Source organism: Carcharodon carcharias, chromosome 17 (genome assembly GCF_017639515.1).
Source record: "Carcharodon carcharias isolate sCarCar2 chromosome 17, sCarCar2.pri, whole genome shotgun sequence".
Lineage (NCBI taxonomy): Eukaryota > Metazoa > Chordata > Chondrichthyes > Lamniformes > Lamnidae > Carcharodon > Carcharodon carcharias.
Window position 1 is genome coordinate 26,801,888 of NC_054483.1, and position 23,921 is coordinate 26,825,808.

General features: G+C 45.8%; 1 protein-coding gene across 1 annotated transcript; it reads left to right on the forward strand.

The window, feature by feature from the left end:
* The first annotated feature begins 16,357 nt into the window (after positions 1–16,357).
* LOC121289620 (leucine zipper putative tumor suppressor 1-like) lies at positions 16,358–23,059 on the forward strand. The gene is made up of 3 exons (XM_041209250.1): positions 16,358–16,702; positions 18,924–19,751; positions 22,367–23,059. The coding sequence occupies exons 1-3, from the start codon at positions 16,358–16,360 to the stop codon at positions 23,057–23,059; spliced, it is 1,866 nt and encodes a 621-aa protein (XP_041065184.1).
* Positions 23,060–23,921: the final 862 nt, after the last annotated feature.

Here is a 23,921-nt window from a genome sequence, read left to right on the forward strand (position 1 = left end):
GGAACTCGGAGGTATTTTTGACACACAAGTTGGAAATCTCTTTCCCCAGAAGACTGGAGCAGTGAAAGCTTTCAAGCCTGAGAGTAATAGCCTTTTGTTGGGTAAGGTTATCAAGGTATATGGAACCAAGGCAGGTATGTGGACTTGATGTCACTCATGATCTAACTGAATGACAGAGCAAGCCTGAGGGGCTGAATGGCCTCTTGCTGCTCCTTTTCATTTTGTGCTGTTACATTTTGCTCCTCACCTGTCTGTACTAAATATGGTCACACTTCTAATATCACTTTTGGTTTGGCATCCATCTTTTTATGATCATGCAATCATGTAGCATAGAGGAAGGCCATTCAACCCTTTGTGCCTGTGCTGGCTCTTTGAAAGACCTATCTAATTAGTCTCACTCCCCTGACTTTCACCAGAGCTCTGAAAATCTTTGTCTTTTCAAATATATATCCAATCGGGTTTGGAAAATGCTCAATGCATCTGTTTCCACCGCCCTTTCAGACAGCGCATTCCAGATCACAACAACTGACTGAAAAACAGTTATGTTTCTGCATGTTGCTTCTGGTATATCTGATGAGGCACCTGTTAGACACCTTGGTCCATTTTCCTATATTTAAATGAAAAAACAGACACCCTGTGTGTGTCCTAATAATTGAGAAATGGTAAACCCTCTCCATCCAACTTGTATTCCATTTTTCAATGGAATTCTTTTGCCAAGAAAACACAGATAAAGATGCCCCATGGTGGCACTGTGCCAATGCTTGATGGAAAATGAGTGGTCACCCATGCTGCTACCAACCTGTCCACGCCGGGGGAGACCACTAAAATCACCCTCCGCCCTGTCATTCAAACACGGTGTGCTCAGATATATGCTCCTCACCCTCATTGTTCCCCAGTCACAGTTAGGAGCTGAATTCAAAGCTTCCTTCTTCTATATACCACTAAACAAAAGCCAACTTTAGAGCCCTATAGAATCGAACAGCAGAGAAGGTGTTCATTCAGCCCATTGCACCTGTGCGAGCTCTAAAGTGTCCCACTCCCTTGCTCTTTCTCCAGAACCCTGCAATTCTTTCCCATGTAAATAAATGGTTGATTCCCTTCTGAAAGTTCCTGTTGAATCTGCTTCCACAGCCCTTTCAGGTAACACATTCCAGATCACAGCAACTCACTGAGTTTTTTAAAAGAATTCTCCTCCTCCACTTGTGTTTTGCCAATTACCTTCAATTTGTGTCGGCTGGTTCCTGACTCTTCTGGAAACAGATTGTGGGTCTACTCAATCCCAGCCCATGCCTTGAATTATAGACTAAGCTCCTTCTTCAACTTGATAATAATGGTACTTAAGACATCAGCTGCAAAATGCTTCATATCCCACAGATCACACTCGAGTGTTTAACACAACGACGGCAGAGTTGAACAGGCATTGCACTGCACACAAATCAAGTTTGTCAGGTGCTTTCTGCTCCCTGCTCCTGTTAATTGCTCTTCAATTTTAAGGGTAAATACAGAAACAAATTAGAATGAAAGTGGCCTGTCGGATTCGAGGACCCTGGCTGACTCTTAAAAAATTCTTAAGGTTTCATGCTGACACATTAACCACTTGACTATAACAAAGCCCAAAAGCTTATCTGTGAACTCATTTAACAAACTGCCGGAGACTAGGCTAGCTTGTGCGAACCAATGTGAATCTCAACTGGAGTTCGTTGTCAGAATATGACCTCAGGTCGTTTGGATTCCCTTTGGCCCGTTTTCTTTGCTGTTTCACTGTCCTGCTTTTACCCCATTCAGGAGCTTGTGCTTATATCATGTCTTTAACACAGAAAACAGTTTGAAGGCTTTTTGCAGCACAGCAGGTGAGGCCTTTGGAGAGGGCTCGAGGTTTGGTCTGAAAAACTCTCAGGATCTTTGAAAAAGGTGGGCAGCAAGGGAACAGGCTGATTGTGGGCCCTGCAGCAATCGCCCAGCAGACAGAAAGCGAAACCAGGGACACGCAATTGAGGTTGCGACCTATCCATTCCATGGGGTATGGGGGAAGCTGTGAATCCATGGCGGTCCCCTTGGAGAGGACACGGCTGATGAGTGAGCAGCTCCAGGGAATCGCTGTGGTCTTTCCCTGGAGTTACAGGGCGAGAAGCGGACTCTTGGTGTGAGAAAGCCTGGACAGTGTGCTTCACCCTGAACCAGGGGGCAGGGGAATGGAATCTGTGACAAGGGTACAGAGATCTTGGCAAGAACAGAATAAGACTGCATTGTTGTTTGTAGTATTCTGTGGAGGTGATCATGTACAGCACAGAGGTGGCCAACCCTTGACCCACTGATAGAGCTGAGAAGCGAGGAGGAACAGGAGAAGCAAAGGGTGCAATCTTGGGAGTCTCTGAGTTGACTTTATAGGGTGTGGGAGGAGAGTGCCATGGGTTCCTTAGCTGTCCGTGGGCATCTACCAGTGGAGACTGTGGACTGCAGAAAGGGTCACAGGCACAGTGATGCAAAAGGAGAGGTAGTCATGTCAGTGGTGACTGTGACCAAGGATGGTCTGGATTCTCAGGGAAAGCCAGGAGATCACCTGCTGATTCACAAACCGGTGCCAAGGTGAATCGGGGACCTCACCAAAGTTTGCACTCTGCACAAGGAATGCTGGTCTGTTGTTTGACCGATAGGGGATGTTAAGCCTGATCCGGTATATCTGATACCCACACATACTGAGCAATGGTTCGTAATGGCCAATTCTCTCCTCCTGAATAAAGGACATTGGAGCCCCATGGCAACGAGCCTTCCTACACCTCCCACGAGGAGCATGAACCAAATCCTCCCTGCTGCGGCTGACTGCTTTAACCAGCTTCACCATCCATCAGCCGCACACTCTGACTGTTTTTGTTTGCTCTGGGCAGTGAAGGACATGTCATGCCAGCAATGCCAATACATTCACTGGAGTTAATGGTCCGATCACCAGGACACGGGCTGAAGGTGAACTGCATTTCACTTCAAACAGATTCTTTTCCTGCCAGCCCTCAGCGATCTATGGTGTCCTGTTCCTGAGCCTCAAGCATTTAGGAACATGTGCTCCCCACCCCCTCCCCATCTCATCATGTTGACTCCAAGTGATGGTAAACACACATTGTTTGAAGTAACACTCACAAACCAATGCCACGAGATTCCCCTGTTACCAGCAGCGTCACCCGCTATACGTGCCTTCACAGGTCTACCCCCATCAGCAGTGGGACAAGAGATGTTACACTTGGGGTTGCCAACCCCACAGAATTGTCCTGGAGACTCCAGGAATTATATTTTAATCCCATGGACATTGTCATGAACAAAACTAGGGGGAAAAAATCCTATGTAGAGTCATTAAAAAAGTGTGTATTTTTCTTTGTTTTATTAGTTCTATAAATATTGGAGAAAGAGTGAACAAAAAGACTGTTTGAGTGGAACAGGCATGGTTGGAATTGAAAAAAAAAAGGTCAAGGTGAAACCTCCAGGAATACTCCAAGCAGAGTTGGCAACCTGGTGTGAAAGCCATCACAGGAACTGGAGACATTCATATTAGCTTGCAAAAATTACAATGATCTCTTCGCCAAAGATTCCCCGGAAATCATTCTCTGGAAATTTAGCAAAACGGTGTGAAGGAAAGGTGTAGTTTCTTAAATTGTAGCTCAATCAAACAATCCCTTGGCTGTCCTGACTTGATTCTTTTCCATTCTCCATGGTCAGGCACTACTGCAGCAACCCTCAGGGATGGAGCCGCAAGGTTTGGTCCACATCCTGCCTGCTTTCCATTTGCTCGTATTCATTTCCATTAAAACCACACCAAGGGACAGTGGCTCTTTAAACGATTATCTCCCACAGTCCAGACGTGAGGCATATGACGTACTGCTACACTGACAAGCCCAAAGCATTCTTTTGTGCAGGAGGAGTAGTGTGGAGCTCAGCTCACTCTCATTTGCATTGCAATGACATTATTATGGCAGCATGCATCGCTGATCCAACACTGTGTGCATTTGTAATGAAGCTGATCAAACATTTAATTTAAGTGTTCCTGCTATTCACCAAGTGGCACATGGACTGAATTAAACAGTGGTGCCTATTCAAAGGCACTGGTTAAATTGTTAATCATGATTAAGCAGCCGCTTATACTTTGCACTTTAGCTGAAAATTAACTGACAAGGTGCTTGAATTGTTTTAATTTAATTATGCCCTTTTTTTTAAATGTCAGTGAGGAGATGTGCTGTTCTCACATTTCAACTTCTTGTTCTGTCCAAGCTACATCCAGAAAATATGTTTAACTGCACCTGGTAAAAGTATCAGCTAAAGTCTGCTTGCCTCAGTTTCTTTTTATAGGGAAGGTACATGAAATTTAAAAGCTCTTAAAATAGCATTAAACTGTGAACACTGCGTAATTTCATAGAATTATCCAGCATAAGAGGGGAGGCCCATGATGCCTGTGATTTTTTAAAATATTCATTCACGGGATGTGGGCCTCGCTGGCTGGGCCAACATTTATTGCCCATCCCTAATTGCCCCTTGAGAAGGTGGTGGTGAGCTGCCTTCTTGAACCGCTGCAGTCCATGTGGTGTAGGTGCACCCACAGTGCTGTTAGGGAGGGAGTTCCAGGATTTGGACCCAGAGACAGTGAAGGAACTGTGATATATTTCCAAGTCAGGATGGTGAGTGGCTTGGAGGGATACTTCCAGGTGGTGGTATTCCCATGTGTCTTCTGCCCTTGTCCTTTGAGATGGTAGTGGTCGTGGGTTTGGAAGGTGCTGTCTAAGGAGCCTTGGTGAGTTCCTGCAGTGCATATTCAAGAATTCACCAAGGCTCCTTCAAGTGCCTCTTGGAAAGACCTAAATTATCTTATGACCCAAGCTCTTCCCCATAGTTCTGCAATAAATATCCTTCTGAGGAACTTGCTCCCACAGAAGCGATTGAGGTGAACAGTATACTTTAGGACTGAGATGAGGAAACATTTCTTTGCTCAGAGAGTGGTCAACCTGTGGAATTCTCTACCACAGAAGGCTGTGGAGTCTGGGTCACTGAGTATATTCAAGAAAGAAATTGACAATTTTTTGGATATTAGGGGCATCAAGGGGTATGAAGAGAAAGCGGGGATGTGGCATTTGGATAAAGGATCAGCCATAATTATATTGAATGGTGGAGAGGCTCAAAGGGCTGAATGGCCTACTCCTGCTCCTAGTTCCTATGTTTAGATGCATTCGAGAGGGAGTTCGAGAAAGCCATGGGGGAGAAAGGAATCGGAGGGTATGTTGATGAGGTGAGACAAAGAGGGGTTAGAGGAAGTTGGTGTTGAGCGTCAACAACTATCTACTGGGGTCAGTCATCTGTTTCTGTGCCGTAAATACTTTCTAAGTATCTGGAAAATGCTCCACTGCACGTCCTCAGCGAATCTGCTCCCACTGCTCTTTCAGACAGAGCATTTGAGATCAGAACAACACGCTGTGTCAAAAAAAAACTCATGGGAAACATAACTTGTCAACCAGAGCAGGAAAATTTTAACTTTTTAAACATGACAATCTGTGTGCACAATTAACTTTGAACTAGATCCTTGAGTGCTACAACAATGATATGTGCTTGTGATCTGTAATTGGAAATGGAGTGTCCTTGGGGGCTCTCAGGTTAACACTTTGTTCCTATTTGCTTGCTTTGCTTTTGATCGAAAATTGGGTAGTGTCCTCGGCCCAACCATCTTCAGCTGCTTCATCAATGACCTTCCTTCCATCATAAGGTCAGAAGTGGTGATGTTACCTGATCATTGCACAATGTTCAGCACCATTCGCGATTCCTCAGATACTGAATCAGTCCATGTCCAAATGCAGCAAGACCTGGACAATATCCAGGTTGGGCTGACAAGTGGCAAGTAACATTCGCATCGCACAAGCGCCAGGCAATGACCATCTCCAACAAGAGAGAATTCAACCATCACCCCTTGATGTTCATTGGCATTACCATCACTGAATCCCCCACTATCAACATCCTGGGGGTTACCATTGACTAGAAACTGAACTGGACTAGCCATATATGTGCTACAAGAGCTGGGAATCCTGTGGTGAGTAACTCACCTCCTAACTCCCCAAGACCTGTCCACCATCTACAAGTCACAAGTCAGGAGTGTGATGGAATACTCCCCACTTGCTTGGATGAGTGCAGCTCCCACAACACTCAAGAAGCTTGACACCATCCAGGACAAAGCAGCCCGCTTGATTGGCACCACATCCACAAACATTCACTCCCTCCACCACCGATGCACAGTAGCAGCAGAGTGTACCATCTACAAGATGCACTGCAGAAACTCACCAAGGCTCCTTAGACAGCACCTTCCAAACCCATGACCGCTACCATCTAGAGGGACAAGGGCAGCAGACACATGGGAACACCACCACCTGGAAGTTTCCCTCCAAGTCACTCACCATCCTGACTTGGAAATATATCGCTGTTCCTTCACTGTCGCTTGGTCAAAACCCTGGAACTCCCTCCCTAACAGCACTGTGGGTGTACCTACACCACATGGACTGCAGCGGATCAAGAAGGCAGCTCACCACCACCTTCTCAAGGGCAACTAGGGATGGGCAATAAGACCATAAGACACAGGAGCAGAAATCAGGCCATTCGGCCCATCGAGTCTGCTCCGCCATTCAATCATGGCTGATAAGTTTCTCAACCCCATACTCCCACCTTCTCCCCGTAACCTTTGATCTCCATACCAATCAAGAACCTATCTATCTCAGTCTTAAATACACTCAATGACCTGGCCTCCACAGCCTTCTGTGGCAATGAATTCCATAGATTCACCACTCTCTGGCTAAAGAAGTTTCTCCTCATCTCTGTTCTAAAAGGTCTTCCCTTTACTCTGAGGCTGTGCCCTCAGGTCCTAGTCTCTCCTACTAATGGAAACATCTTCCCCATGTCCACTCTATCCTGGCCGTTCAGAATTCTGTGAGTTTCAATCAGATCCCCCCTCATCCTTCTAAACTCCATTGAGTATAGACTCAGAGTCCTCAAACGTTCCTCATATGTTAAACCTTTCATTCCTGGGATCATTCTCGTGAACATCCTCTGGACCCTCTCCAGGGCCAGCATACCTTCCTGAATTGCTCACAATATTCTAAATGTGGTCTGACCAGAGCCTTATAAAGCCTCAGCAGCACATCACTGCTTTTATATTCTAGCCCTCTCGAAATAAATACCAACTTTGCCTTTGCCTTCCTAACTACTGACTCAACCTGCCAATTAACCTTAAGAGAATCCTGGACTAGGACTCCCAAGTCCCTTTGCACTCCAGATTTCTGAATTCTCTCCCCATTTAGAAAATAGTCTATGCCTCTATTCTTCCTACCAGAGTGCATGACCTCACACTTCTCCACGTTGTATTCCATCTGCCACTTCTTTGCCCATTCTCCTAACCTGTCCAAACCCTTCTGCAGCCTCCCCGCCTCCTCAATACCACCTGTCTCTCCACCTATCTTTGTATCATCTGCAAACTTAGCCAGGATGCCCTCAGTTCCTTCATCTAGATCATTAATGTATAAAGTGAAAAGTTGTGCTCCCAACACTGACCCCTGCGGAACTCCACTAGTTACCATCCGCCATCCTGAGTAGGACCCCCGATCCCCACTTTCTGCCTCCTGCCAGACAGCCAATCTTCTATCCATGCTAGTACCTTGCCTCTAACACCATGGGCTCTTATCTTACTGAGCAGCCTCCTGTGCGGCACCTTGTCAAAGGCCTTCTGGAAGTCCAAGTAGATAACATCCATTGGCTCTCCTTTGTCTAACCCACTTGTTACCTCCTGAAAGAATTCTAACAGATTTGTCAGGCATGACCTCCCCTTGATGAAACCATGCTGACTTTGCCCTATTTTACCATGCATTTCCAAGTATTCTGATATCTCATCCTTAATAATGGACTCTAAAATCTTAACAACGACCGAAGTCAGGCTAATCGGCCTGTAATTTCCCGTCTTTTGCCTCACTCTCTTCTTAAACAGGGGGGTTACATTAATGATTTTCCAGTCCTCTGGTACCCTCCCTGACTTGAGTGATTCCTGAAAGATCACCACTAATGTCTCCACTATCTCTTCAGCTATCTCCTTCAGAACTCTGGGGTGTAATCCATCTGGTCCAGGTGATTTATCCACCTTCAGACCTTTCAGTTTTCCTAGCACCTTCTCCTTGGTAATGGCCACCATACTCACCTCTGCCTCCCCGACTATTTTGAACTTTGGGGATGTCACTCTTGTCTTCCACCGTGAAGACTGGCGCAAAGTACCTATTCAGTTCCTCCGCCATTTCTTTGTTCCCCACTACTACTTCTCCAGCTTCATTTTCCAGCAGCCCAATGTCCACTTTTGCCTCTCTCTTATCCTTTATACATCTAAAAAAACTCTTGCAATCTTCTTTTATATAACTGGCTAGTTTACCCTCATATTTAATCTTCTCCCTCATTACTTCTTTTTTAGTTGTCCTCTGTTGGTCTTTGAAGGCTTCCCAATCCCCTGGTTTCCCACTGCTCTTTGCCGCATTGTATGCTTTCTCTTTAGCTTTTATGCTGTCCCTGACTTCCATTGTCAGCCATGGTTGCCTTGTCCTCTTTTTCTTCCTAGGGATGAATTTTTGCTGTGTCTCCCAAATTACTCCCAGAAACTCCTGCCATTGCTGCTCCACTGTCTTTCCTGCTAGGCTCATCTCCCAGTCAATTCTGGCCAGCTCCTCCCTCATGCCTCTGTAGTTGCCTTTATTCAACTGTAATACCGTTACATCTGATTCCAGCTTTTTCCTCTCAAATTGCAGGGCAAATTCTATCATATTATGGTCACTTCCTCCTTAAGCTCCCTTATCAAATCTGCCTCGTACACATCACTAAATCTAGAATTGCCTGTTCCCTAGAGTGCTCCACCACAAGCTGCTCCAAAAAGCCATCTCGTAGACATTCCACAAATTCCTTTCCTTGGGCTCCACTACCAACCGGATTTTCCCAGTCTACCTGCATATTGAAATCCCCCATGATCACTGTAACCTTGCCTTTCTTACAAGCCTTTTCTATCTCCTGGTGTATCCTGTACCCCACATCCTGACTACTGTTTGGAGGCCTGTACATAACTCCCATTATGGTTTTTTCACCTTTGCAGTTCTTCAACTCTACGCACACAGATTCTATATCATCTGACCCTACATCATTTCTTGCTATCGATTTAATTTCATTTCTTACTAACAAAGCAACCACAGCGCCTCTGCCAACCTGCCTATCTTTTTGATAGGATGTATATCCTTGGATATTTAGTTCCCAGTCCTGATCCCCTTGCAGCCATGTCTCCATGATGCCCACCACATCATACCTTCCAATTTCAATCTGCACCACAAGCTCATTTACCTTATTTCGTATACTGCGTGCATTCAGATACAACATCTTCAGTCCTGTATTTCCTGTCCCTTTTCTCATTGTCATCCCTTTATCTGATGTGCTTGAAGTTAGATTCCTAGCCCTTTCCAAACATTCTGTCCTATTTTGTGTTCTGGAGACTTTAATAGCCTCTCCTGGGCTCTCTTTTCTTTTCAGTTCTTTCATAATTTTCCATGAAGTTGAATCCACACCCCCACATGCTAACCTGCTGTTTTGTTTCCCATTAGTCATACTTCTTGGAGTTTTACCCTTCCCTCCTAAATGCTGGCCCCGCCAGCGATGCCCACATCCTGTGAATGAACATAAAAAAAATGCATTTGGCTGATTTGCTCATACCTGGCCAACCAATTGTGGGTCCCTAACTACTCAACAGACTGACATAAATGAGAACAGGCCAGGAGTCATGCCTGGACCATCGCACAGTCCAGTCACACAGGTCCAGTCAACAGATGAACTCTCAGGGAAGCTCAGGTACCAGCTTCCCAGCTACCTGGACATTGTGACAAGCTGCAAAATGACAAGTGCTTGCCCCATGCCAGACAGAACTGGAAAGGAGTGATGGTTTACTCTGAAACTTTACAAAATATGGTTTGAAAATTAATGAGTGCTTCGAAAAGAATGTGAGAAATGATTTGTATACATGCTTTTCAGTAGAGTCCCTCCTCATGATATTAATCTAAGTAAGCTCTCAGTACTAAAATGGTGCCAAAGTGCTATTGACCATGACGATAGTACAGAACCTGTCCAGACAAATAAGACCAAAGCCCCTCCTCAATGGCAAAAGCGCTATTGATCCTTTGGTCATTTGCCAACAGTCCTTTCTTCAAAGTGTTGGAAAACAAATGGATGTATTTTTCACAGCCTGGTCAACAGAGCAAGTTAGTTGAGTGATGTTTAGCAATTAATGATGAGGGAATTGGCCAATCATGGCTGGTTAATGGTCAGCTCCAAATATCAGTCTGGGACTCAGACAGATTGTTCACTCCATTCTGTGGCACTGCTCCAGTCCACCATCAAGTGTCCATTGATCATTTCTCAGCCTGACAAAAAGGCTTGGAGTAGATATCCGTCTTCAGAGTCAGGCCACTACACTTCACCAGGGCGGAAAGACATAGGGGATGATGGTACAACTGTGACAATGGTAGCCACAGTTTGCTCCTCTTTAGGTGAATGGAAGGGCTCTGTTTGGAGTGTATGGTCCTATCTCTCTGAGGTTTGACTGAGGGAATGTTTAGTACCCAGGCAGTTTGAACGTCTGTTCCCAGAATGCCCACCAGCTATGTTGCACTGCTGTCCTCCAGTGAGAGTGCAAAGACAGCACCCCATTCTTACGTCCTGCCACACGCATGAGAATTGTCACGTTGGCAGTCATTGAGTTCCAGTGCTTTGCAAGGGGAGATGGTGGCATAGTAGGGATGTTACTGGGCTAGTGAGGCCCAGGCTGATGATCTGGGGACACGGGTTCAAATCCCAGCATGATTTTTCTAACAACCTGGAATATAAAACTGGTCCCATTCATGGTGACCATGAAACCATTGTCGATTGTTGTAAAAACTCATTTGGTTCACTAATGCCCTTTAAAGATGGAAATCTGCCGTCCTTACCCGGCTCTGGCCTACATGTGACTCCAGACCCACAGCAATGTGGTTGACACTTAACCGCCCTCTGAAATGGCCGAGCAAGCCACTCAGTTCAAGGGCAATTAGGGATGGACAACAAATGTTGGCCTTGCCAGTGACACCCACCATCCCCTGAAAGAATGAAGTAAAATATCACTCGCTCAGACTCAGGTGTCCTGCATTCAAATTTGGAAGGGCAAGAGTTGAGCTCCCTGCATTCTGTTTCCTTCTATTAGGACTGGAAAATCCACGCTGATATTCCCTGTCCGGTTTCGAAAGCAATCTTTTCCATTGTTCAGGTCGGCAGCTTTCACAGGATCTATTAACTTGCACTTAATGCTTTTTGACGAACTCACAGCATGCCCACTAGGACTGAACAGGTGCTGGAAGCTGCAGGAGTTTAAACTACTGCCAAGTGGATGCAGCAAAGCACCACACTAATGGGTATGAGCACAGTGTGAGGTGGCAATTTCTCTGCAGGAAGCCAAAACTGCACATTTTACTGACAAACGACCATCTTTACCTAACCTGGATTATCTGGCTTTAAGGCTTCAGGGACAGCCTTTGTTACGGTTTCAAAATGTGTGCAAGGTTCATGGTGTGGACCAGATTCAGCAAAAAAGCCTCCAGAGCCTGCTGCTTCACTAATTGCCCCAGGTGAATGACCTACACTGGCTTTTGTCGAGACAGGAAATACTCCTTCCAGGTAGTGATCGATGGGTCCAGCTCTTGGTGGGCTTGAGGTGTTGTGACAGCCTGGACTGGACTCGAGATGACTGAGCCACTCGTTGCAAAACGTACACATGAACTGACTTTATTCTGTCTCAGGAAGAACGATAGAGTTTGGTATTTCGTGGAACCTGCAATGAGCCGTATCACGACACTGACAGGAAAAATGATTCACAATAATAGCATGTTTCAAAATTCCATGTTCCTGTCATTTTGTGAGCAGGGTTAAATTAGCAAAACCAACTGGCACTGAAGCCTTATTCTTGTCGACACAAGATGCAAATCCAGCTCCCAGTGCACAATCCCCTTGTTTGATTTTCTTCTCTCCTATAAGAACTGAGTCTTACAACAGAGAAAACCTCAGTTCAAGCAAGATGTTTGTCTGAGTGCTACTTCATTCAAAACGGAATGAGCAACCTTTCACTGGATTCAACGGATTCCTCGTGATGGCATTTTTTAAACAAATTATTTCCTTACAAGCAAAGAACATTGGACAAAGAACAAACTGTAGGACTTGCAAGTTAACAGAAGTATCAAAGGGCTTATTATGTCCAGGACAACACAGCACGCAAACAAGTGAAAGGTTACAATTCTTCTCGTTCATGCTGTGCAGTTACAATGCACGTTTGTGATAAAAATGGCTAATCCGTATACCTGTGCCTGTACAGGAGTTAGTATATGAAGACAAGGCAGCTTGCATTTGGTTTCATGGGTGTCAGTATTCCTCTCATCTGTCAAATAACAACAAAGACTTGCTTTTCCATAGCAGCTTTTGCAATCTCAGGACGCTCCCTCCAGCCCAAGCCCAAACCCACCCCATCCCCATCCCCTCTCCATGCCCCTCACAGCCAACAAAATGCTTTTGAGATACAATCAATATTGTAAGTTGCAACCACTTTGCACACGGTGAGATCACACACACACGCGCACAAACACACACACACACACACACAGAAATGAGATAACAAGTAGATAGTCCATTTTGTGATGTTATTCAGTGTTAATAGAATCCTAACTGGTTGGTCAAGTAATAACCAAGGCAGAGCTGTTCTTTACCGAGAGAGTTTCATGAGGTTCAGTATCATCATCCTCCCTCCCCCCGTGTTCCAGCTGTTCCCTATTTATATTCTTTTGAGGACCGATTTAACAAATTAACCAATTAAAAAGCCAATTAAACCAACTGTTTGCCCATTTTTTCCCTATTTATATGTGCACAAAGTCCTTAATTAAACAATGCCCTTCGTCTGTGTATCCTAACAATATAATTAATATATCGTTAACATTTGAGGGCCAAATATTGGCCAGGTCACTGTTCATTTGGGATGTTTAACATTTCCAAAATGAAATGTTATCTAAATAATGACACCTCCAGCAATGCAGCACCTCCTCAGTCCAGATTGTGTTCCAGGAGTGGGACTTGAAGCCACAAACAGCAATGCTACCTTCTAAAGCAAGGCAAATAGTTGTGACACTGGCGTGAACTTCCCGAATATCCAGCAAACAGTGTTTCATAATGCAAAGCTCAATCACAAAACACCAGGCTCTATGAAGACAAGCTCACACCACTCTCCAAAGAGTATTCCCACAGGACTGGTCTGGATTTACCAGGAATTAGGGATTAAACTCTAGGACATTGCTGCAAGAAAACCTCGGGGGGAAAACGAGTGGGGCACTGAAAAAATATTGTTCAAACACTTTCATTTCTCAATGATAAAAGTTTGGAGATGGACAAATAGGACTGACTGAAAGTCGAAATTGAACCAATTAGGTAACATGGAGGTTGTTCTTTTTCCAATTGGCTGGAGAAAGTGCCCATGTGGAGAATGCACCAATGAGGGCAGTGAGGTGGCTTGAAACAGCAGGTCATGTGATCAATCCTCCAGAAATGTGCCCCACCCAGAGTTGGCAACTCACTGGCATTCACCCAGCTCAAACGCACACCTCTCACAATCTTAGTTCAATTCTTTCTTGGTCCTGTGAAATACACTAACTATTAGCTCCGGCTCTACTTTATGTGCCAAATAATTGGGCCTGTGGCAACATTTTCAAACAGGTTATTCAAATCCAAATCCTCCAGACCTGACTGGGAAATGGGTTGTAGCACAACCAGCCAGTTGCACGTGAATGCAACTCCAAAATGCCTGTTGGTGAAAGGACAATGACGATTTGGATGATAAATGAGAGAGAACGAAAGCTCGCCGTCTGGCAGTGTTTCAGAGCTACAGTAACAAAAAAATTAGAATTCCACTTTTGCCAGCATACTTAAAAGCATGAAATTTTAATTTGGCCAACTGATTAAACAACTTCAGCAGGACACGTGTCTGATTGTGAATGATTTAGGAATCGTATCCCCTTGAGAGGTGAAGGCTTTTTAAAAAAACAAAATTATTCACATTTCATTTTGATCAATGCGACTCTGTGAAGTAACAAGAGCGAGAAATTTACCTTTTCAGGATGAGACATTATCTCAGGAGGTCTCCTTCCACTGTTTGCAGTTGAAAGCTCTGTACTTTGTACTGTTTGGTGAACCTGCTTTAAATCGATGCCATCTTACATTCCTGGTCTCTTTAGAAAGATTTCTGATGTCTGTGTTCCAGCTCTCTGAAACCTTATCAGATCTAAACACTGCTATTTATACAGTCATTAAATGTTCAAGATCACACAGTTTTCAAATATTATTTCAGTCATGGTTCAAAAATAAACGCACAAGAACAGGAGTATTTGCCCCTGAGCTTTTAAGGGATTTGATGAATAGGAATCGAATAAATAGCCAAACCATTTACTGATTCATCAGAAAGTCACGTGAGCAAAAATCCAAACCAGCTAACGAAGCGTTGAACACGCTTCCACCACATTCCTGTCACCACCAGAGTGCAGGCGTTGTCTGAGCTGTGGGGTTCTCTTCTAAACACTTCTTCACGAAATTCTCAGCAGACATAGATCTTGTGGAGCCAGTGCACACACTGAACTAGACTTTGCAAATACTGTACAAAAACAGAATTACCTGGAAAAACTCAGCTGGTTTGGCAGCATTGGCGGAGAAGAAAAGAGTTGACGTTTCGAGTCCTCATGACCCTTCGACAGAACTGATCATACAATTCACTGTGTTAAAACGTTGGTGTGGACTTGATGGGCCAAAGGGCCTCTTCTGCGCTCTGTGATTCTGTGAAAACAAAAGGCTCCTCATTCTCCTTCTCGATTTTTGTTTGCCAATTGCCTTCTGGCTGCTGACCCTCCTGTCACTCAAACATTTTTCCATCTTTACTGTCTCGAAACCCTTCCATGATTTAAAATGCTTCCATCTCCCCTCAACCTCCCCTGCTCAAAGGAGAGCACTTTCTCAGCTTTGCCATGATAAATACCAGGTCCACATGGTTTTCCTTTTGGAGGCACACTGACAGCTTCCATTACAAATCAGGAGTTTGGAATTTAGGACAGTGTCTGACCTTAAGATGGGGACTGAGTTCCATCTGCGAACCCGGGGGAAATTTTCCTCCCTACCCCCTCAGCTTGGTTTGGATCAAAGGAAACGACTCATGCCGGAAATCCAAACTAAAAACATCAAGTGCTGGAAATGCCCAGCTGGCTTGGCAGCACCTGGTTCAGTTCTGAAGAACTGAAACCTTCGACTCGAAACGTTAGCTCTGTTTCCCTCTCCACAGATGCTGACAGACCTGCTCTGTTTTTCTAGCACTTTCTGTTTTCACCTCCAACCTAGCTTCAGCTGAAGTTATTTCTTGGCCTCAGCTATTCAGGGGCTTGCCTTGTCCATTGCAATGAAACCACTGTTGATTGGGAGGAATGCGCGAGTGGATTCCACTTTTCTTCGTATGACTGCTCCTGCACCGATAACAATGTTCAAATTGGTTTGGCAACTTCTTGCTGGTAGCCCTGTTTAAAATAAATGGGTTAATACTTGCGTGAAAATAGTGCATGTAGGAAAGGAGTACAGAATTTCGACCCCATTGTCTCAGAGCAGGAAATGGGATATAATTAATTTTGAGTTTGTTACTTGATCAGTGCTGTGTTAGCCATGGCTAGGCTGGTAACTGTGGGATCAAGTCCAACTCCAGGCTGACACTGCCAAGGCAGTACCGAGGGAGTGCTGCATTGTCGGATGTGCTGTCTCTCGGTCCCGGTTTCCTCGCCCAGGTGGATGTAAAAGATCCAACAATCACTATTTCGAACAAGGGCAGGGGAGTACTCCCTGATTTCCTGACCAATATTTTTCCCTCATTCCCAGCGCCACAAGGACAGATTATCTGGTCATTTTCACATTGCTTTTTGTGGGAGCTTGCTGTGCGCAAATTGGGTTGTCACATTTCTGAGATTGCAACACTTCAAAAGACCATCATTGGTTGTGGAGTGCTTTGTGACATCTTGCAGTTGTGAAAAGCGCTCTTGATCTGGTTCATTACTGATAATTGTCAACTGATCTCTTTTCCTTTGTTGCCAAGCAGGGCCACAAGATGGAATCAACCCGGTGAATCGGAGTTGCTGTGGCAACTGGAGATGCCTTACCCATCCAGTTCAAAGTTGCCTGTCTGGTGAATAATTCTCAGCCTGCCTCACACGGGTTGACATTTTGGCCAGCTGAGGACAGCATGGGGAGTGTTAGCAGCCTCATAACAAGCCAGAGCCTGCAGGAGAAACAGTGCAAAGCCTTGGAGTGCAGGAGCAGAAAGGCCTCCCAGCCTCACAAGCTCATCAGGCAACAGGATGGCCTGCTGAAATTTGAGACCAGCCAGGAAGCAACCAGCAGGGGCCCCAAAACCAGCTCCAAGTGCGAGAAAAGCGAGGACTTTTTCTACATCCGTATCAGCCAAAGCAACGGACTGAGAACCATGGGCAAGCTGAAGAACGGCGCTTCTCAGAGAGATGGGCCTACTGACAGGGACAATCAGGAGCCCCCACCCACACTGGTCCCGTACTCTGGGCAGCTTGAAAAGGTGAGTGTGCTTCCTCACCAACCCGCCTGCTTCACAACAAAGTGAGTCCAACTCCCCAGGGACTTCGTCAGGGACATCCTCAGGTCAGCTAAAGTGATCTTGAAGTGAGACTCTGTATCCTTGGGAGTAAACGGAACCCCATTTTAAATGGCAGGTATCTTTGGGTCCGTCATTTCAAGTTGTGACTCGGTTAGCCTGCACGTTAGAACACACCTTGTAAAAGCCAGCAACACGACAAAAAGCAGCTGGCCCCATCGTTGGAAGGTGGGCTGCATCAGGCTCATGAACACTCGCTTCACCCTCAGTGTCTGAAGCTGCAGCGGGAACATCCTGCATTTTCATTTCTCTAAGGTGAAGGATATCACATAACTGAGAACGGCGGACATTCAAACATTCCTGCCAAGTCTTCCCCTCAATGTTTGGCTCACGAGATGGCTACTGATGAGGAAGGCCATTCAGCCCATCTTAATTAATGTAGCCACAACAGGTCCACAGTCCCCCTTTGCTGTGCCCAGTTATATACAACTTAAAACAGACCATTCCGCCCATTTAGACTATATACCAGTGTTTATGCTCCATATGAACCCTCCTCCAACCTGACTACACTCCCTTCACCTGAAATCCATTGATACCATTCACCTCAACCACTCCCTGTGGTACCGAGTTCCACATTCTCACCACACTCTCTGGGTAAAGAAATTACTCCTGAATTTCCTTTTAATCAGCAACATTCGTATACAAATGGCCCCTCATTTAACTCTCCTTGGATTTTGTATTGCTTTTCCCTGTTATTATTTCAAAAAAACTCATTAATTGATCTGCCTATGGCATTGTTCATGAAGATGATCCTGAGTGTTTTATCAATGATCCCCTGGTTATCACGGCTCAATCGTTCTAAAGTCCAATTCAAGCATTAATCACTCTCTGCATGAAGAACCTTGTTAAAGCAGATCAGAGGCTGGGAATCCGAAACTCACCTCCTGACTTTCCAAAGCCTGTCCACCATCTACAAGGCACAAGTCAGGAGTGTGATGGAATACTCTCCACTTGCCTGGGTGAGGGCAGCTCCCACAACACTCGAGAAGCTTGACACCGTCCAGGACAAAGCAGTCACTTGATTGGCACCAAATCAACAAACATTTCCTCTCTCCACCACCGACGCACAGTGACAGCAGTGTGTTCCATCTACAAGATGCATTGCAGAAACTCACCAAGGCTCCTTAGACAGCACCTTCCACCTTCTCAAGGGCAATTAGGAATGGGCAATAAATGCTGACCCAGCCAGTGACACCCACATCCCGTGAAAGAATAAGCAATTCAAAATTAACTTTTACAAGTTTGAATCTTTGTCCCCTTGTCCTATTCCGATCACTCAGAACCTCAAAGCAAAAGACTATATTCATGCAGGGCCTCGGCACCTCTCTCAGAACAATCTCCTCATGCTTGACAGACAAGTGTGAAACAAGGGGAAGACCATCTTTGTTGTCCAACCCTAACAGCCGGAGGGACAGCACTCAGGTGGATAGTAGACCAGCTGGAACGCAAGCTCTGTTGCTGACAGCTGCATTTTTGCAGGCCTTGAATAACCAGATTTATTGAAATCATTTTCACAGCTTGAGGTACGGGCTGATAAAGCTCTGTGTTGTTTGTCCAGCAGCGCAGTCACAAGGCTGTCACACTGAAGGAATTCATTTTGAAATACAGTGATTTTTGTTTTTAGATAGGCAAATACACTGATCAGTTTTCAAAAAGTGAGATCCCACAAACACCTCTGAAGCGAATTAGCTGATGGTGTAGCTGAAGAATGAGCATTAATCAGGATATGTTCCAGATGGTATTGGAGCACTGGAGTAGGATCCTTCACATCCACCTCAACAGGCCCGATTTCATATGACATCCAAAAGCACAGGAGCTGGCAACCTTCTGGAGTTTGTCATCTCCGTCAGTAACCAGCAGCAACTCCAGAGAAATGGGCTGAATGACCATTTCTGCTGACGTGATGGTGGATCAGTGGAGTACCAGGGATCTCTGGCAGTGCAGCATTCTCTCTGCGCTGTCACCGCTGTGTCCATGTCAAGCTGAGGTGCTAGCCTGGAATACACACTCAGATGCTTGAGGTATGAGAGTGTCTGATTAAGAAATGGGCAGAGACTGATGGTAATGGGATGAAACAGAGAGATGAACTGAGGAAGTTTAACCATGTCTTATTCTATTTCTGTAGACCGTTGAGAAAAGCATTGCCAGGCCAACAGCGTTTAAGGTGGTGGCACCGAGGAACACCAGCGCCAATCTCAACTGTCCCTTGGAGAGTCAGGCAAACCGGAACCTTGTCTTTCAGGGAAATGTGTTGAAGCCAGCTCAGCATTCACAGAAGCACAATGGTAGAGAACAGACACAGCCAAACTATTCAGCAACCTTGTCTGACTCTGGTCGAAATTCCATGTCGAGCCTGCCCACTCTCAGTACGGGATATAGCTGTGGGACAGACCTGGTTGCTGCTGCAAACCTTCTCAGCAGGTTTGGAGGCTCAGTTCAGCACATTGGCCAGGCGGCCTGCTCCCTTGACAGCATCTTGAGGAATGTAACCAGCAGCACATCTACCTCTGACAGAGGGCACTGCCCCACCAGCAAAAGCATGAACTTTAACCACTCCCAACTCCTGTCGCAATGTGCCTCTTGCATCCGCACACCCCTTGGTCCTGACCAATGTGTTCATCAGGATCCCGAGGAGAGGCTGGAGGGGAACAAGGCAGAGTTGCAGGGAACCCTGGCTGAGAAGGGACCGGCTCCGCTCAGCATTTACAAGGAGAAGCAGGAGGAGTGTGAGCAGGGGATGGATAGCCTGGCACAGACAGACAGCCGAGCCTCTCAGAGGAAGCACTACCAGCTTCTCCAGCTGCAGGTCATCCAGCTGCAGCAAGACAAGACAAAGCTTCAGGATGACTTCACCCAACTTTTACAGGAGCAGTACAAACTCAATGCCAAATGCGAATCTTACAGAAGGGATCAAGCTGAACTTGCTCCAAAACTAGAAGAAACTAAATGGGAGGTAGGTAATAAGAACTTAAGATCATGAAAAACAGAGCAGCATTTGGCCATTCAGCCCATCGAGCCTGCTCCGCCATTCTGTAAGATCATTGTTGATCTTACTGTGGTCTCAACTCCACTTCTGTATCTGCCCTCCCCCCATAACCCTCGACTCCCTTGTCGATCAAAACTCTGTCTAATTCAGCCTTGAATATATTCAGTGACCCAGCCTCCCCTGCTCTCTGGGGAAGAGAATTCCACAGACTAACGACCCGCTAAGAGAAATAAAACCTCCTCATCTTTGTCTTTAATGGGAAACCCCTGAATTTGACATTGTGTCCCCTAGTTCTAGATTCACCCACAAGGGGGAAATGTCCTCTCAGTGTCTACCCTGTCAAAGCCCCTCAGAATGTTGCATGTTTCACCTCTCATTCTTCAAAACCCCAATGAGTACAGGCCCAACCTGCTCAATCTTTCCTCATGAGACAATCCCTTTGTCACAGGAATCAGCCCAGTGAACACCCTCTACCGATACAAGTATATCCTCCTTAAGGAAGAGACCAAAACTGCACACAAGGCTCTCGGTGTGACCCTCCATGGTCGGGACACCCTCCATCCTCCTTGCAATCAAGGCCAAAAGGTCCACCAGCCTTCATTGTGCCGGGGAAAAAAAAATAACAGATTCGCAACATAGAAGCCTAGAATTGTACGGAGAGTGAAGTTCCAAACTCCTGCAATAATGATGATGAGGGCATTTATTGTTCTTCTAATCTGTATGGAAGTGGTGACATTTCCTCTCCGTTGGCACCTTGTGAATTCAGTACATTTCTAACTGCAGAAGTTCAGTGAAAACTTGGAAAGGAATCGACTAAAACTTAAAATCAAAATTTATGCCAAGCTTCTTGGCTGTCACAGATTGGTGTTACATGAGGAATGGCACTTGATAAATGCATGCTGCTGCATTGGATGAAACACTACCCACGCGCTGGCTATTCTTACACATTCACAGCAGAGTTTGCAGGAGCTGAGGCAGTCTCCGTGTTACTGTGTCCTGCTCACGTTAAAGTTGGGACAAATTAAGATCAGTTCCAGCTCATCCAATGAAGTTTTAATCTTTATTAACAAGGCAGTGACATCTGAAAGTCTCTCATTATTGCTGCTTGCAAGATGGGAGAATGGGTGTCCTCAAGCAGCCACTGGGACACTGGGTCCTTCTTACGTCATGAAAAACAGAGCAGCATTTGGCCATTCAGCCCATCGAGCCTGCTCCGCCATTCTGTAAGATCATTGTTGATCTTACTGTGGTCTCAATTCCACTTCTGTGTCTGCCCTTCCCCCATAACCCTCGACTCCCTTGTCGATCAAAACTCTGTCTAATTCAGCCTTGAATATATTCAGTGACCCAGCCTCCCCTGCTCTCTGGGGAAGAGAATTCCACAGACTGATGACCCCCTAAGAGAAAAAAAATCCTCATCTTTGTCTTTAATGGGAGACCCCTGAATTTGACATTGCGTCCTCTAGTTTTATCCACACAAAAGAAATGTCTTCTCCTGATTGGAGTTTGATGATAATTATGATTTTTTAAAAAAAATGTATTTGTTCATGGGGCATGGGTGTCGCTGGCAAGACCAGCATCTGTTGCCCATCCCTGATTGCCCTTGAACTGAGTGCCCTGCTCGGCCATTTCAGGTGGGATTTTTAAGAGTCAACCACATTGCTGAGGGTCTGGAGTCAGATGTGGGCCAGACTGGGTAAGGACAACAGGGCATGAGTGAACCAGGTGGGTTTTTATAACAATCGATGAGACTTGCCATGGTCACCATGGGAAAGACAATCTCTGTCGCCACTTGGTTCAAGCTGCTCCATTGTCACATTATTTAAATACCAGAGACAATTCTATGGCTGCGACTGTGCTATTTTCACTGTCTTTGCTGCTTATCCTCCCTCTCTCCTTTAAGACATGGTTTAAAATTTATCCCTTTGAACAAACTTTTGGTTATGTATCCTGATATCTCCTTCTGTGTCCAATCTGGTTTGCACTGGAGGGGGTGCAGGGGAGATTCACCAGGATGTTGCCTGGGATGAAATATTTAAGTTATGAAGAGAGGTTGGATAGACTTGGGTTGTTTTCATTGGAGCAGAGAAGACTGAGGGGCGACCTGATCGAGGTGTACAAGATTATGAGGGGCATGGACAGGGTGGATAGGGAGCAGCTGTTCCCCTTAGTTGAAGGGTCAGTCAGGAGGGGACATAAGTTCAAGGTGAGGGGCAGAAGGTTTAGGGGGGATGTGAGGAAAAACTTTTTTACCCAGAGGGTGGTGACTGTCTGGAATACACTGCCTGGGAGGGTGGTGGAGGCGGGTTGCCTCACATCCTATAAAAAGTACCTGGATGAGCACTTGGCACGTCATAACATTAAAGGCTATGGGCCAAATGCTGGTAAATGGGATTAGGTAGGTCAGGTGTTTCTCACGTGATGGTGCAGTTTCGATAGGCCAAAGGGCCTCTTCTGCACTGTGATTCTGTGATAATGCTGCCTTCAGTACCGGGGAGAAGGTGCTATAGAAATGCAGGCTGTTGTTTTGCAGACACAATGCATAGTATTGATATGTAGATGATGCAACATTACTGTTTCAGGTTTGCCAGAAGTCAGGTGAGATCTCACTGTTGAAGCAGCAACTGAAAGACTTGCAAGCTGAGCTGACGCAGAAGGCCGGTGAGGTCTTGTCTTTGAAGGCCCAGCTGAGGGACGCCAAAGGGAAGCTATCGGCCCGGGAGGAGACAGTCGAGGAGTTGCAGAATTCATTGCGAGCCAAGGAGAGAGAACTCGGGGTGTGCGAAAACGAGCGGCAGCGCATGAAGAATGCAGCTGAGCTGCTGAGGGGGAAGGTTAGCCTACTGGAGCGCCAGATACTGGATCTGAAACTGGAGCTGACCAGCTACCATGAAGCGGACACTGCTGCACAGGCTGATCCCACATTCACCCAGACTGACGGGGAGATGCCCAGACAGCAGGTTGAGCCAGACTCCGCGGCTCTGCAGGGAGAACTGGCAAGCTTGCAAGTCGAACTGGAACAGGAGAAGCTGAAGAACCAAGAGCTTTCAAGTGACTTCCAGCAGGAACGTCTCCTGTGGCGTGTGGAGAAGCAGAGGGTGATCGAATATCAGAAGAAACTTCAGCAGACCTACATTGACGTGCTGCGCCAGAACAACAGCCTTGAGAGAGCCATCCGGCAGCTGTCCATTCAGCTGGAGGCCAGGGATCCAGTGGGTACTGAAGTACAGAATCCAAACATTCATTATGAAGAGATTATTGCCACTGCAATCTGACAAGAAGCCTTTCAGCTCGGGCCTCGTGTTGATAACTGTAGGTGTGTACCTGTGAGCTAATTCAGTGCTTGATAAGATTCGCAATACAAATGCTCAAGACTTTCCATTCCCTGGATTGGATTTCGGAATGGCTGCACGCTTGATCCCCACCTTATCAATATGTTAACACACACACACACACACACACATGTTAAGGCAGACGATCATGTTGACTGGGTGCTGCATCAAGCACTCCTCTGTTCCACTGCAAGTTCACCTGTTCTAGGTCATGCTTCAGGGATAAGCAGGTTGTGAGCACATGGTACAGTACTATTCATTCGCCCCCATGCCAATCATTCCACGCTCAACTATGCCAACAAGAAACCTTTTGCAGCCCTCGATGTTTGATTTGATAGTCACTGGCCTTTAGCTGGTAGCTGTCCACAGCACCATCAATGAAGATGGCGTGACAACGGTGTCACTGAAAAGAAACGCCTGGGAGAGAAGGATCACCAAAAAAAGCACAACCTACAGGAACAACAGATCTCATTCAAAATGGCTGGCTCCAGCAAGTGATGGGATTGTTGGTGATGAGGACAAGATGTGGAAGAGCAATATTGTTCATTTTTATAAAATGTAACTGGCCTCGATTAGTCCTCTCCATTACCAGAATCCACCATTTCAGACACACAATGCCCCATTAGCTCCAGGGAAATAAATATCTACCTTCCTGACAGCGGGAAACCCTGGCCAACGCAAAAAACTGACTCTCGCAAGGGTAAAGGGTAATTGGACCCCAATGAACGATTACACCTTAATCGCTTAAGCACAATTTTCAGTTCTGAACACTGTCAGGCTTGGGTTGCCAAACTGTGGGTCACGA